The sequence below is a fragment of the Populus alba genome, chromosome 7 (assembly GCF_005239225.2).
Source record: "Populus alba chromosome 7, ASM523922v2, whole genome shotgun sequence".
Classification (NCBI taxonomy): domain Eukaryota; kingdom Viridiplantae; phylum Streptophyta; class Magnoliopsida; order Malpighiales; family Salicaceae; genus Populus; species Populus alba.
Window position 1 is genome coordinate 4,173,608 of NC_133290.1, and position 16,036 is coordinate 4,189,643.

General features: G+C 34.0%; 3 protein-coding genes across 3 annotated transcripts; 1 reads left to right on the plus strand and 2 right to left on the minus strand.

Moving 5' to 3' along the window:
* The first annotated feature begins 676 nt into the window (after positions 1-676).
* On the plus strand, positions 677-6,287 carry LOC118063311 (uncharacterized). Its single transcript, XM_035077325.2, has 16 exons — positions 677-1,102; positions 1,198-1,359; positions 1,473-1,652; positions 1,779-1,836; positions 2,188-2,238; positions 2,453-2,535; positions 3,085-3,172; positions 3,669-3,710; positions 3,801-3,875; positions 4,055-4,123; positions 4,218-4,333; positions 4,931-5,043; positions 5,133-5,212; positions 5,506-5,626; positions 5,872-5,938; positions 6,054-6,287. Exons 1-16 carry the CDS (start codon positions 846-848, stop codon positions 6,181-6,183), a joined length of 1,692 nt encoding a protein of 563 aa, XP_034933216.1. The 5' UTR covers positions 677-845; the 3' UTR covers positions 6,184-6,287.
* Positions 6,288-6,507: 220 nt separating this feature from the next.
* On the minus strand, positions 6,508-8,889 carry LOC118063312 (AP-3 complex subunit sigma). The gene is made up of 7 exons (XM_035077326.2): positions 8,583-8,889; positions 8,456-8,498; positions 8,299-8,360; positions 8,095-8,191; positions 7,434-7,504; positions 7,017-7,108; positions 6,508-6,931 (listed from the first exon to the last, which is right to left on the minus strand). The coding sequence occupies exons 1-7, from the start codon at positions 8,649-8,651 to the stop codon at positions 6,865-6,867; spliced, it is 501 nt and encodes a 166-aa protein (XP_034933217.1). The 5' UTR covers positions 8,652-8,889; the 3' UTR covers positions 6,508-6,864.
* Positions 8,890-11,990: 3,101 nt separating this feature from the next.
* Positions 11,991-13,490, minus strand: LOC140955808 (uncharacterized). The gene has a single exon (XM_073410529.1). It carries the CDS (start codon positions 13,488-13,490, stop codon positions 11,991-11,993), a length of 1,500 nt encoding a protein of 499 aa, XP_073266630.1.
* Between the last annotated feature and the right edge of the window lie 2,546 nt (positions 13,491-16,036).

Consider the following 16,036-nt stretch of genomic DNA (forward strand, 5'->3'; position numbering starts at 1 on the left):
TGATGCAAGGATTGGATAATTTCATTTTCCTCCTTGAAATTTAGGTCCCAAGACTTTTGCTCGATCGCTTCCTGAACTTTTCGAAAAGGTTCAGTTTACCCTTCAAATCAATCTCCATTAAGAGAACTAATGGAAGGTGACTTTCATGTCATTAGTTTTCTTTCCAATTGTGCATTCTTTGATTAATTATATATTTCTTCATGTATGGATTCTTTTGCTAATAAATTGTAGTTCAATTAATATTAATATTCTCTGTTCTCTTTCAAGTGATCTTGAGTTTGAACATCTTTTTTTTTGTAAGAAAAAATGAATGAATTGTTTCAATTTTTCTTTATAGATTTGAATAATTTTATAGGATAATTGAGAATTTATAATTAAATTAGTAGTTATTCATTTTTAAATTTTAGTTCCACTGAATTATGACTATCTTTCTCTCACAAACAAATAAAAAATAATAATAAAAAAGACAAATAAACAAAAAGAATGTTTGTTTTTATTATTAAAACCATGTTTTTTAATTTTTTTATATTTTTAAATTATTTTGATATATTAATATTAAAAATAATTTTTTTTTAAAACCTCTAATTTATATAATTTTTTTTTTAAAATATAATTCACACCACCTTTCCAAACACTACCAAACAGGGCTTCCCTCGCTTGTAAAAGTCGTTTTAATTTCCACGTAATATCTCACTCCCCCCCTGCCACTGCTGCCTCTCTCCACTTCACTCCACTCCACCGCCTGATTCTCCCTCCAAACACCACAACTATTCATTTTAAAGAATCGCTAACAGAAACAAGACAAACAGAAACTTTTTTTTGTTTTAAGAAAAAAAAACACCGTAATGTGGCGACGGAGCTGTAGCACGGCAACCAATGCCTCGACCGCACTGAAGGAGAAGAAATGGGACGCGCTGGTGATCGGCGCCGGCCACAACGGCCTAACAGCCGCCGCTTATTTAGCTGGCTCCGGCCTATCCGTCGCCGTTCTTGAACGCCGCCACGTCATCGGCGGAGCTGCCGTAACGGAAGAACTGATTCCAGGCTTCAAGTTCTCTCGCTGTAGTTACCTCCAAAGTCTTCTCCGTCCTTCACTCATCAAGTATACTACATGCACAAAATCTCTATTTTCATTTTGTTTTTTTTTTTTTTTTAAGTCCGCGTTTGTCCTGTCGTTTTATTTATCCGTGCTTGAAGAGAGTTGGAGTTAGGGAGGCATGGATTGAAGTTGTTGAAGAGGAGTCCGTCGTCGTTTACGCCGTGCTTAGATGGAAGCTACCTTTTATTAGGGCCTGATAGAGAGCTTAATCATTCAGAGATCTCTAAGTTCTCTGTTAATGACGCCAATGCATATCACAGGTAATGATTAGTTTTCTTTCTTTCTTTCTCTCTTAATTAGTTTTTACCTTTGAGATAAATGGTTTTTTTTGTTTATTATTATTTTTTTTTATAAAAAAAACTGGCATTTGCAGATATGAGAAGCAGCTAGAGAGTTTCTGTAAGTTGATGGATCCTTTGTTGGACTCGCCACCACCAGAAACTGCGCAAAATGGAGCGTCTTTTAATGAGCGATTGAAGGACAAATTGAGAAAATCGGCATTTTGGGCAAGCTTTATGCGGCAAGCGCTCTCATTAGGGCAAAAAGATTTGGTGTAAGAGCTCTTTTAGTGATCCAAGTCCGTGGGTTTGGTTAGGTAGTAGAACTAAGTAAGAAAAGGCGATTAGGAATGCTGATATTCAAACTTTGAATGTTAGGATATGCTTGTTGATTTTGGCAGGGATTTTATGGACCTTTTGTTGTCTCCAGCTTCGAAGGTTTTGAATAAATGGTTTGAGGTTTGTTATCTAACTAGTTTTCTTCGTACTTTATTCTCTAATTCAAAGAAGGAAATTTTTGAGAAGTTTTTTTTGTTAATTCCTTTCATTTGTTTATATGTAGCATGTTCATAATGTGTTTAAGTTCAAGAATCAACAATAAAATAAAAACTGTTTAAAGCATACAATTATAAGTGGATGTCACTCATTTTTCTCTAATGGTAACAAAGTGATTGCAACTAATTTTGATGAAGTTTTGGTGATTACATTTGCTTTGTAAATATGATATTGTTTATAATATGCATTGGATTCGAATCTTTGCTGTGTTTTTATGATTTTTGGCTTTTTAATCTTCTGCTGCTGAATTTACAGACAGATGTTCTTAAGGCAACTCTTGCAACAGATGCTGTGATAGGTTCTACGGTAAGATTCCAGCACCAGTGTGGAAAATTAGTTTTAGATCTAGTCCATTTCATGTAAAACACTCAGCAGGCAGCAGCACACAGTGCACACGCAGAGGCATGCCTATTAACTTACTCCCCTCTAATGATGAAAATATGGGGGAGAGGGGGTTCGGAAGAAGAAAGCAAATACTGTGGATTGAACCATTTTTTTGGTTTCTTGAATGTATATGCAGGCAAGTGTCCATACACCAGGGAGTGGATATGTTTTGCTACATCACGTGATGGGAGAAACTGATGGGGAACGTGGAATTTGGTCGTATGTATATCCATTTCTGTTTTGATGTGTTGATTGTCAATCACAGAAATAGAAAGCTGTAAATTGCCTAGATATCTTTATTTTTTATTGCTCTAATGTGTTATCAGTACTCACCTTTTCTTTTTTTTTTAATCGGAACCAGGCTAATCTAACTAAATTGTGATGTGGCATTGAATCTCAGTGCAGTCATTTTGTCTTCAAAAAGGAAAGGTTTCTGCATCGACCATCAGTTTAACAAGCAAAGCTTGTAGAGCTTTCATTATGAGTTGAGAGTACCTCCAATATGCATATGCTCTTTGTATGTGAAACATTAGGATTGTTATGTTGAAGCTCATGAAATAAACTTACTCTAATCTTCTTTAACTAACTCACAACTTTGGCTTCATCTAAATTCTCAATTTAATTCATTTGACTCATCTTTTCTTTTCCTTACATATTGTTCCTCACACATTTTCTTCTTTCAGATGTATAAAAACGTAGTGTGCCTTTGTCACATTATAAGCACCACATTCATCAGCAATTATACATGAGAAGTCATATTATTTGTAGGTATGTTGAAGGTGGGATGGGTTCAGTATCCTCTGCTATCGCAAATGCTGCTAGGGAATCTGGGGCTCATATTGTGACAAGTGCAGAGGTATCTTTGGTTCAATTACTGTTATCTTTCTTAAGGCACCCGCTACAAGTGAAAACAAACAATATACATCTTAGAAAAAAGGAAAGTAGCTATCTTTGGATGGATAACTGATTGTTTGTCCCTGAACTGCCTACCTCTTAATATGAGGTTTGGAATCATTCTTGATGCGAACTCAGCTGAAGTTAATTCATGATGCCTTGATCATCATTTCTTTTCTCTACATGAATATGGCTTTGTATGTTCATGTTAGCATCTGTTACGCTTTGGAGATTAAGTTGAATTTCTTATGCTACTTCTGAAATGCCTTAATGATGATGGTAAGGTTAATTGAACTTAATTAGCTAAGATATATTGATTCATCAATCACTGTCTTGTAGTTGAGAGCCAATCATGCTTTCATTTCCTAAACTTCACTTGTTTGTATGTTTAGCTGTTTGCATTGGTGCCTTGTGGAATTGTTCTAGGCTATCTTTGATATTTTCTTTTCTTTGTCCAGGTTTCACAATTGATGATCAAGGATTCTGACACTGTGAATGGGGTTAGTTCATTAAGCAATTCTATATATTAAGTGTGTTTAAAATCTCAAATCAAACTAATCAGATACAGTGAACATGATCAAATTATTTAGGTATTACTGGCTGATGGTACAGAAGTTCTCTCTCCAATTGTTCTGTCAAATGCCACTCCTTATAAAACTTTCTTGGTAAAATTTTAATTCTGTTCTTCCATCACTATTTTTTCTGAGATGAACAGCCTATTGAGTTTGTAAAAGCGATATTGGAAATATCATGTATACCATGTATACCGAGCTTTTGTTTTTAAATTAACTTATGTCCTAAACAAACTTTGATTTTGGTGATGTATTATGCATTTTTGGCACAGGAATTAGTCCCTAATAATACCCTTCCTGATGATTTTACCCGGGCCCTGAAGTACTCTGACTATAGCTCTGTAAGCTTGGTTTTTTTTACTTGAAATTTCTGTCATACATGCATTGCTTGATTCTATTTAGACCCAATCTTCGTGGTTCTGCAAACAAATACAGGCAACTACAAAGATTAATCTAGCTGTTGATAAACTCCCCCAATTTCAATGCTGCAAGTTGAATCATCCTGATGCTGGTCCTCAGCACGTGGGCACTATTCATATTGGTTCAGAGAGGTATCTTTTTAGATCTGCAGTACTGTTCTGTTGGTTCTTGACCTAATCTGTAAGACTCTTGATTTTTAAGTTTTAAAGTGGGGTTTGAGACCCAAATAGAGTAGAAGGATCATAACCCAATCATGGTCCAAAATTTTCTTCTAGTTTTCTGCTAGCTGATCTCAATTTAGGGAGACACTAGAACTTGCATGGTGATGTAATTGATTGATTTAGCCAGCTTTTCTTTTGCTGCTGTTTGTATAATGTGTTTCAGTTTGTAATTTGTTAGAAATGAAACAGGAAGTAGGGGTGTGTCTACTGAACAGGAAACTCATTTCTGCTGATTTTCTTACTAGTGACATCAAGCTGGAAAGAAATAGTGGTAATAATGCTAAAAGTTCTTAGCACTAGTGTTAGATATCTTGTAGAATTGCTGGTCGTTGCAATGGTGGCTGGAAAAAACATCCAGCCCAGTGGACAGCTACTGACAACCGTTAAACATTACTGGATGATCCCGCAAACAAACTATCACCACCTTTTATTATTAGATTTGATTTTACTACCTTAATGGAGAATTGACAATCCACTGCTCACTTTTGTTTTGTGTTTCTTTAAAAGTATGGAGGAGATTGATTTGGCTTGTCAAGATGCTGTCAATGGGGTACCATCAAGAAGGCCAGTTATCGAAATGACAATTCCTTCTGTATTGGACAAAACTATTTCTCCTCCTGGTACATGAAACTTTGTTTTTGATGCAACTTAATCTGTTGTAATTTCCTGTATTGGACAACACCATTGGAATGTTACCCTCTCTTTGCAGGTAAGCATGTGATCAATTTGTTTGTCCAGTACACACCCTATAAGCCATCAGATGGAAGCTGGGGAGATTCTGCTTATAGAGTAAGTTAAATTGTTGAAATTTTAGCCTCTACTTCCAAGGTTGGGAACTTAAACATTACTGTGACCTTATAATTGGCCCCCCGGTGCCTACTATCTAGGCTGAGTCTCTCAGTGTTTGACCAGAAGATCTCGTTTTTCTTCTTTTACAATGTCAGCTAGTACTTATTGCAGTCTTAAGTTTTATACGTGATAATGCTTCTAATTTCTTATGCTACATGTGATTCTCACTTCCATTCAGTAAAAGGTGCAAGTTTCATCTTTTGAACTCTGAAAAAAATTGATCTGCTTTATAGGAATCATTTGCACAAAAATGTTTTAGCTTGATTGAGGAATATGCCCCTGGATTCAGCTCATCAATCATTGGCTATGACATGTTGACTCCACCAGATCTTGAAAGGGAAATTGGTCTTACAGGTACCTTTTCGGCACCCATTATCTGCATTTGGATCTTAGACAGGTCATTTCGTAACAATAAATGAGACAAGGAATGCAGCCTCGAAGTTACCGCCATTAGATAATTAGAATCAGGTCCTCGTAGTACACAATCTTCAAAAGATGATTTGTTTTTAAGCGATCAGTCTCAAATTTAACTGAGCTCCAGATTCTCCAGGTTCTTAACAAGCTACAAAATATCCTGATACTTGAATGGTTTCTTACAGGAGGGAATATATTCCACGGTGCTATGGGATTGGATTCCCTTTTCCTCATGCGACCAGTGAAAGGATGGTAACTCAAACAATTGGATTTTTAAAGAGTAACAAATAGGATGTTGTTGCTAAAAAAAAAATAAAAAAAATCATGCATGGTATTCTAAACAAATTATTTTTTCTTGACCATACAGGTCGAGCTATAGGACTCCTCTCCAAGGGCTGTATTTGTGTGGAAGCGGAACCCATCCAGGGGGTGGTGTGATGGGCGCACCTGGACGCAATGCTGCACATGTCGTTCTTCAAGATGTTGAAAAACCTTGAACCGATTCTCTTGTAGTGTGTTTGGGATTCCCAAAAATTTTGAATTTTTTTTTTATATTTTCAAATTGTGATGTATGGATATTAAAAATAATTTTTTAAAAATAAAAATAATTTTAATATGTTTTTACATAAAAAAACACTTTTGAATTATCACTCTTCTCAAACAGGTATAATTATTGTTTCTCTACACGGGTCAGTAACAATAACATCATATAAAAGAACTTTTGTTTCTTGATGATTGATCTGTTTTCTTTCTCTTATTTCCTTAAAATAACTTTATCCTTGGAATTGTTTCAAAGCCTAGACAACAAGCTCATAAGCAGCTTAGCAATTAAGATCTGTGGCTCTTCCTGAATCAACAGTTAAAAAAGTAGGGGTTTCCCCGGCTGTTCCAAGGCCTATTTCAATGCAAGAATGTTCGGAAATCACAAACGGGAAATATCATAGAACAAACAGCAGCAATATAAAGATTTTCCGATGGCTAGCCTTGAGCATCCAATTTTTACCGAATTAGTTAGCCACAAATCTAGATTATAGAATCTAAATCTCTGTTTAGCATTGAAAGAATTGCTAGTGCATCAAACTCCGTTTACTGCATGAGCTTGCATCAAAAATGTTTGACTGCCATAACATTTTGAAGAGTCCATCGATCGTTATTCCAACATCGTTCTAGATAATGTATTACCGGCTCCGCCAACCAGAAACTGTTTTGGGGACTAATGAGATGGAATTTGAGGCTGCTTCTAACCTGCATCAATTTAGATATAATCCATTAACTCATCGTAGCCATGGACAATAACAGTACACACATGAGGGAGGGAGGGAGGGAGGACTTTGATATTTCTTCAACGGCTCTCATAACTTCTATAGAACTTGTTTCCAACACTTGACCTCCAGAAATTATCTCATCTATAATAGCATGGAGCTGCAAAAGAAAGATGAAAGCTTAGTTTCAATGGAAAATATTTCCATCTATACTACTGGCAAATCGAACATTAAGAACTTCAGGTTATATGATCAAGTGAAAACTCCTAAAAAAATAGTCAACTGATTCGATGTTGGAGATTTCCACAAGCAATTGGCAATTAAATCTCTGAAATGCATGCCCTCCTATCCTGTGGGTAGTGAAATAAATATGCAATAATGTCGGTTGAGTAATTTTCTTTATCCTATTTAGAAGTTGAAAACCTAAATCCCACAGCACTATCGGCGTAACAAAAAAGCTAAGAAGAAATGGGGAATCCACATACCTTGCTGTAATTGAACACAATGTCAAGCTCGCATACATTCCTGAAGCACTTGTCCAATGTTTCTACAAAAACTGAAAGGCAGGAGGGTTTACATAAGCATAAAACACAAAAGGAATGTTAGCAATAAAATAAAGGAAGCACTTATATTTGTGAGAAGAACACGACCAATAAGCTTAATCTTTTGTCCTTCATAATGCAGGTTAAAAGGATAGCAAAAGCTATCATCAATCTAAAAAGGGTCCTAAAAGTTGTCGACTGTGCTGTTTCAAGTGCTAAATATAAGAAAAAAATCCACTTCAAATGACAATAAATCTTCAGACCATAAACCGTAAAGCCGCCAACCAAATGAACAAAAAATGCAGTTAAATCAGTTGATGGTTTTTGATATATTGAAACATCCAGTTTTCCTCAAGTGTTTTTGCCTCTATCAAACAATTATCAATACCAAAGTTCAATTCTATACAATTCCAATGCCATTCAGCCCGCCTCCTTGCATCTTTCTCGCAGCTAAATCATTGGTTCATTCAATACTCCAAAATTCTCAAAATCCATCAGCCTCTCTACCATCTACCTTCCACTTGATAACAGCTAGCAATAAGTCATTTTGCAATAATCCATTTTTTTCATATCATTCAATCATGATTAGTGAAGGTAGTAGTACCTTGTATGAGATCAAGCATCGCAAGCTCATTCTCAGAACTATCAAACACAAAGACAAAGTACAATGTTGCATAATGTTTGTACACAAGACGACTATCCTGCCCACATAGAACAGAAAAATCATAGAAATCCCCAAATGCAAAGACAACCAACCGCAATCAAATCATATCAAAATTCAGAAATGAAACAAAATAAGAAAATTTACCGGGCCGAAGATTGAATCAGCCTCCATGAAATTGCTAACTTTCTCAGCTCTACTACATAACACTATGGCACATAAAAATCAAAACCCAGAATCAGAAATGACACAATCATCAACAGGAGCAAAAAAAAAAAACAAAAGTGATCAGATCAATCTCAACCTCCAAATACACCGCGTATAAGCTCTTGCTGCTTCTCTACAGTCTGACATCATCAAAGAAACAATTTTTTTATAATTTGTTCGTGAATCTTTATGAAAGAAAGTTTGTTAAAGAAATAAATTGTTACCAAAAAATCGTAGAATTTGGTAAGGCGAGGTTTGCCTTGGGTGTTAATCACCAGCACCGCTTTTATCATGCTTGCTTTCTCAATATCTTGTGCCTCCTGATGATTCCTAGTTCCGGTGTTTCCAGCTTTTGGGTTATCTTCTCTCGCTCCCTGTTAGCTGTATGTATCTTGTGTTATTATCTATGTCTCCTTCAGTCCTTCTCGAATGGAAATTTGCTAGTAGATCCAGAAGAAATGTTTTATTCGTAGTTATAAGAATCGATCCGAGGTGGATCTGGTTCAAGTCCAAGGCCTAGGTCCATTGTCAGGTAGACCGACTCAGGTGACACTCAGATTAATTTAATTTTTGAAAAAAGATTCAAATCCCTATTGTTTTCATAAAAAAAAAAATAATCAGGGTTTTTTACTAGGCCAACACAAGCTAGATTTTGAATCTTATTGGGTTGATTTATTGGACCGAATCAAGAATAAATTTATTGAGATTTTTCTAGATAATGGTTTAAAAACTTAATTCCCAAAGCAAGGAGTTTTTTAAGTTGTATTTTTCAAATTAGGGTATACGTACACTGCACATCAGCAATTTGCAGCCTTTCTTCTTTATAATATTAACAGAATTCTAACTAAATCAAAATTTTTTATTCCAAATGTATTGATTAAAAGAATAGAAAATAAAAGTAGTAAACTCTCTCTCATTTCTAGCCCAACTCCTCCATCTAATATTTCAATCATGGCAATTTATATAGCTCTGTATTCAGCTTCTAAATTAGATAAGACTATTATTTTTTTTAATGAATAAATATAGTACAATTGAGTAAATATTTTTTTATTATAAAATTAAGTATCTTGATCTATATTTATCTCTTAATTTTTTTATTTTATTTTTAATTATTGTTATTGAATTTTTATTTATTTAGTCACATAAATAATTATCAATATATTTAATTAAATACTTATATAATATTTTAAATTTACACTTTAATTTTTTTTTAACGTAAACAACGCATAAAAAAAGCTTACATATCCCTTTTTTTTAAAAAAAAAAAATCCATGACAGAACACGCTCAGATTAAATAGCTAGTAATAACAAAATAAGAAGGTGGTAGCAATAACTAACGGGGAAAAAAAATCTCCCAGTTAGAAGCCAGAAAAGAATGCAATCTCACTCCAAGTGGCATCATTCTCAAGCACAATTTCTTCAGATTTTTACATGAACTGATCAATAAAATTGGACTCATTTTAATTCAAGAAAACTGATTATTTATCCTAAATATCCGATCAACAAGATGTAAGTGGGATCTCCATATCTTCCTTCTCAAGAGATTGCAGCAAAATGAAAAAAGAATTGCCAGTTTCTCAGCATCAATTAGGACGTTATATATAGTAAATCAGTATTTATGTTCCTTCACCTGATGATATAATGAACACAGATGTTTTTCTCATATTTTTCCCTAGAAGGCATTTAATTAGCGATTTGCATGCCCTTATTAATTTCAATTAATTCACATAAATAACGCAAAACAAGAGCTACCTCCTATTTCTGAAGTCTTAAACTGATATGCCCATTATTTGATGAAGATTGGCTAGTCCTTTGATCATCACTTTTTGCTGATGAACCTTCTGGGAATGCACCAGTATTTTGCTGCTGCTGAGTTGATGCAGCTAAGAGAGACCTCGCCAGCTCGAGCTCCCGGTCTTTATCTGACAAGGCTTTCTTAAGTTCTTTCACCTCCTTCAAAATATATAGCAATGTTGAAACTCTGAGTAATTAGTTGATATTTGATTAATGTCTGCAGAACTTTATTCTTATTTAAAAATACAAAAAAGGAGTCTCATGAGCTTCAATTCATTTTTCACTTCAACATAGAGATGTAATTTGACTAATTTCCTGATACCAGTTGAGTGTAAATTAGCAAGAACAAGAAAGGAGCTTAAAGGTATTTCTTGTAAATAAAACAACACAACATGAATACATATGACATAAAAAATGTTTACAATAATAAAAAGTTGTTAGAGGGCAACATTGAAATATTTTAAAGTTTTGAAATGGAAGTGGAACATTGATAATTTATAAGGGTAAAAATATCCTTCACCCAATATTCAAATAAATAAATAAAAAACAAGAAGAAGTTAGCTACTATTTCATAGCAAAAAGGAGATTCGATATGGCTTTACAGCAAAACAATGCTAAATTCTGAGGTAAAGCTAACATGTATACATGTCAGTAAAGATAAAGTCAACAATATAGAATATTTCCTTTTTCTTTTTTCTTTTTACAAGCCGCCAATTCTTTCTTCTCGTTCTTATTTTTGAATTTGAACACTCGCGTATTTTTAAAAAACTTTAATCGATCATATTTCAAATATAATTATTGATTTTAAATCCAGTGATTTCAAGTAAGAAAAATAAAACCATAAAATGTTATTTTTTTATATTTTCTCATACACCAAATTATTATGAGCAAAATGTTTTATATTTAATAAAGATGACATTAACGTTTTTTTTTAATTCTTTTTTTTCAATGATATATATTTATATATAATTTCTATATTTTTAAAATGACTTGGGTGTTGCGTGGAAGTAAACAGACGATGATCAAATAAATAATTGATTATGCACTTTTCCATTATGCAATCTACTTGAGAAAAAGAACGAGTATAAAGGAAATTAGCATCATACCTCATCAGCACTCGACACTGACATGCCTGCGTTTCCTAGCTCATACCTTAATATAGCCAACGAACATTGCCGTTGCTCCTCCTTTCTTGTTGAAAATTGCAATCAAACATCATTGAATTTGATGTTAGAAATTCATGTAGTCATCGGTTAAAAAAAGCAAATATTTTTTCAATACTAATTATTTAGGTATTATTTGAAGTTGTAGTAATAATTATTTTTTATTAATTTTAGGAATACTTACCGCCGTCAAATTCCAACAACTAAGAACTTGGACGTCTTCAAATCGGAAGTATTCATAGCGTTCGCTCAAACCAAGATGTAGCATAAGAAAGCTGACATGAGTGAGTAGCTCTCCACCTCTCCTCAGTTGCTAGGCATGTTCTTTCCATGGGCAATGAGCTGCAGCATAAGCAAGCATTTCTATCCAAACTTCATTTATCGTCCTCCATCGCTTCTCGAGTCCCCATGACCGCAGTTGCCTGGCGAGCCAATATCCACCATCTAGCACTGACTTGGTTGTTCTCCAGTCGCTCAGAAAGTCACTCTCAGCTGCAGTGTATGATTCAATGCGGAGCAGTATTGTATCGACAACATCCTTCTTACTCGGTGCCTTCTCGCCTGTTTCAATGACTTTTCCTAAAAGCTCCAGGTCCTGGCAAGTATCTAGATATCCCTTCTCTATATCTCCGATTCCTTTAGGGAGCATATTTGGTCTCGCCACCAGAAGATACATCATGTATTCAGACAAGCATTTGCTTGTTTCACAGTCTGAAGGGACATTATTATTTGCATCTTTATCAGCAAAATAGCAAATATCTGTTGGTGCCAGACAAGAAGGCTCCGGCTGAATTCTACTTCAGTTGTACACCACTTGAAGTCATGTAATTGTCCCTCTCTTTCCAGCACACCATCTCCTCTATGACCAATTATTTTCCTTCTGAAATTTGTATCAATGAAATTAAAATTCTCCTTGATCTTCTCGCATTTCTTTTGAAGGTGTCCGAAAATAGAATTCCGCAGTCCAACATTCATATCTTCACGATTCACATACACCTGCCTCGTCATTTCAAGGATTCCGAGCAATTCCAAACAATATTTAAGTGGCTTGTTTTCAATGCAAAAGCTTATCAGGTTATGTTGTGCTATGGATCTCGACCACCTCTTGCTTCTAGTTAACTTCGTTATCAGAGAATAAATAGCTCTAGTTAGGGTGTTCCCTCCTTCATCAATCAACCAAATCATTGTCCAGTCAGGGAAAACAAGGCATGAAAAGGCATAAATCTCGTGAAAAGCGGAGCCCGCAAACAATAAATACGTAATTGTAATGTCGATTGTTGAGTAGGCATGCTTGTCAATCATGACTTGAAAGGTAATAAACGCAGTGAAAAAGAGTAGAAAGCTGATAGAGCGAAAAATGATTCCGACAAAGGAGTAAATCAAGGGCGCTTTAGTATAAAATATATCATATATTAATCCAAGCTCAACTTCTACCACCTTGAAGGCATCATCTGCTGAATTTGAGGAAATCAGCAACTGGCTGTTCATTAGTGCAGGAATGCCAGGGACAAGATCCTGCATCATAAACATGGATATATCGAAGAAGGTATATGCTTGACGAAGATAATTTCCCCCGAGAGCTCGTTGAAGAGTTTCTGTTGCCCTTAATGGGTAAAATGGTCGAAATTTTGAGAGAAAGGTGTTTTTCAAGCTCTTGGAGCATGAAGACCTGAGCACCCAGGTCCTCTCTGCGTACCTTATAATGCCAACAATGAGCATTGGGATCGCTATGAATGCGAGGATACTGCTACCCCAAGACCTTGAGAAGACCTGCAAAGCCACTCCGACCTGGACTGCAAGACCAAGTAAGTGCCTTAACCACAACTCGTTATCTTCAATCGAGTATGCAGTGATTGTGTCTGGGCCACCAAGGTGTAGGAGCAGAAAAGGAGCCCAAAATACCTGGATTAAATTGTTTGCTTTATTTGAACAGTCTCCTGCTGAATCGCCTTGGCTCCTAGATAAAATACCCAGTGCAACAGTCGCCACCAAGTCGGCTGATAGGTATGCACACCAAACAAAAATCCTGGCCCAGCTTCTTGCAATGTACTTTCTTCGGGAACCAAATATAATGAGGATGATTTGTAGTAAGAGACTAACTAAAAGCATTCCTCGAATCTCCCATTTGTTCCACAAATTTAAGACTTTTTCAGGCAATTTCTTGAGCATTGTCATCTTTTCGTCAACAATACTGGGAACTAGTTCTCTCGATTGTAAGATGAAAAGTAAATGTACGTGGATATTTCTATATATAAAAAAATCTCTTAAAATAGATAGTGAAACAAGTCTTATAAGAAAAAACTTTTGCAGTAGATTTCGGGTAAGGTGTCATAAGATTTGAGTTGCTGCGTTTTGTTGTCACAGAAAGCAAAGAAAAAGAGATGCTGACCAGCTTGAGTGTGTTTGGCATTGCGGTAGCTGTTATGATTATGGTTTAAAAAAAATTATTTTAGGTGTTTAGTTGAGGTTAGTTTAAAAAAATAGGTGTTTAGTTAAAACTGTGGTTGAAATTGAAATTGAAGAAAAAGTAGTTTAATGTGTTTGGTTAAGAATGTTTTTGAAATTGAGGTTATAAAATAATTTTAAAAAATATATATATTAATATTGATGATTTTAAATTTAAATATTATAGAATTAATTACTCCTATTACATCATGAAATAAATAATACTTTATATAAAATATTATTTATTATTCCATTAAACTATTTGTAATTCCATTACGTACAAAATTCATCCGATAAGAACTATAGGTTCCATGGTTTTTTGAGCGTACAACAAAATCAGGTAAAATATCATCAGAAATAAAATTAGAATTGTGATTAAATTCCACAAATACTACATCATGTGATATTCTTTTAATTTACGTAGTGTTATTAAATATTATTTTTTTGAGTAAAACATAATTTTAAAAAAATTAAAAAAAATTTACCGGGTCGGACGTGGTCCAATGAATTATGCTCACGTGAATAGTGAACAATGACAGGTTAATGCTTCTTGCATTACAGGTGAACTATAATTCACTTGGGCACTGTTCACTTCTTGAGTGAACAGTGCTAAGGTGAATTTAATTCACCTGTCATCACCTGCAATAAGCACCGTTACGAACAGTACACAGGTAAATAAAGAGAAACAGCAGGAGAGAAGCAGCTCTTAGCTATTTTTGCAAAACCCTGGTTTGATGGAAAAAATTATGGGACCCACCAAATAAAAAACAGTTTTTTTATGTTACCAAACGCTTGGTTTACACAATTAGCTTTAAAAGCAGAAGCTACCGCGTAAACAAACACCCACTAAAGCTTGCATGACCAACTTTTGCAAACCTTGGTTACATGTACAAGAACTTGGTACTTGGCTTGGGTACAAACCAATGAATATATGCTAAATAGTAATACAGAGATGCTGCGAGGATGAAGAGACTTGAAATTCGTTGCTTTTCTACTTTCCTTTGTCATGAGAGACAATAAACAGAGGTTTTGGACACTAAAAAGAAGGAATTCTAAGTAACAGTATTATTGAAGCAATATCATCAAATATAACTTTAGATCCAGTTATATTCTATTGTTAGTAATATATATATATATATATATATATATATATATATATATAAGGTAAATTATACAAAAGCTCACTAGTACGTACTAGCCAAGTTAGCGTGTGTGTAACAAAAATGTTTTCTCTCTCTCAAGCCTCTTCCTTGCTCTATTATAGCGTTAGAGTTTATTGTATAATTGCACTCATGGCTACTTTAGAAAGTTAATCTCCTTCACGAGCCTCTTTTACATCACAATTAACCCACGATAAACCCTATTTTAGAAAGTTAATCTCTTTTACTTTAGAAAGTAATATTGGAAATGATCATTGAAAGGACATCATAAGTGTTCTTAAATGAAAAAGTTTTATGGGTATTTATGGGTTTATGAAGTTGTTTAGTGTTTTTTTTTCTAGGTTTTTTGTGTTGAAAATTGGATTTCAAAGCAAAAACAAAAAAAAACAAGAATCTTGATTTTTCAGCCACCATAATAACCAAAATAAGGGGAATTTCAAACAAAGCGTTGTCTATTTTATTTTTTTTCAAAATAATTTTGGATCAACAACTTATCATCCATCCCATTAACTTAAAAAACTAAAGATTTGCATGCAAGCCTACCTTAATGGGCCAGACGTTTGACTTGGCTTATCAAGTCTAATAATGCATTGTCTATTTTTTTTTCTTTTTTCATTGTAATTTTTTTGTTTTAAAGTAATACCTTTTTATGTCTTTTTCTTAATAATTTCTAATTTATATTTTAATTAATACCTCTTCTCTAGAATTTTTTGGGCTTATTTAGCATTTTTTTTTAAAATAGAGATTAATTTTAATTATTTTGTATGTATTTAATTTTTTAAGAGGTTATTGTGATTCATCTATATTTTTTTTTTACATTTTATATAGATGAACTTTATTTTTTTAAAATAAAAAAATATGTATTTTGGATAACATTTCTAATATAAGCAACCTTACATGTTTTTATTTTATTTTATTCAATAAGTTTTATTTGTATGTCGGTTTTTATAATTATTTGATTTAATAAATTAATTAATTTTAATAAATAAATTCATTAAACACATCTGGGTAAATGGCTTGCATTGCGAGATTTAATATCTTGATCTACGTCTCTCTTAATTTTATTTTTTTTGTTTTTAGTTATCATTAATGATTTTTTTTCATCTATTTACACAA

Bases quoted from the DNA above. Each gene is read 5' to 3' on its own strand.
- LOC140955808 (XM_073410529.1), bottom strand. From the start codon at position 13,490: ATGACAATGCTCAAGAAATTGCCTGAAAAAGTCTTAAATTTGTGGAAC.
- LOC118063311 (XM_035077325.2), top strand. From the start codon at position 846: ATGTGGCGACGGAGCTGTAGCACGGCAACCAATGCCTCGACCGCACTG. The intron at 3,173-3,668 runs GTATCTTTGGTT...TTCTTTGTCCAG, and splicing joins ATATTGTGACAAGTGCAGAG to GTTTCACAATTGATGATCAA. The intron at 3,711-3,800 runs GTTAGTTCATTA...CAAATTATTTAG, and splicing joins ATTCTGACACTGTGAATGGG to GTATTACTGGCTGATGGTAC.
- LOC118063312 (XM_035077326.2), bottom strand. From the start codon at position 8,651: ATGATAAAAGCGGTGCTGGTGATTAACACCCAAGGCAAACCTCGCCTT. The intron at 8,499-8,582 runs GTAACAATTTAT...TGATGATGTCAG, and splicing joins CCAAATTCTACGATTTTTTG to ACTGTAGAGAAGCAGCAAGA. The intron at 8,192-8,298 runs GTAAATTTTCTT...CTATGTGGGCAG, and splicing joins CTGATTCAATCTTCGGCCCG to GATAGTCGTCTTGTGTACAA.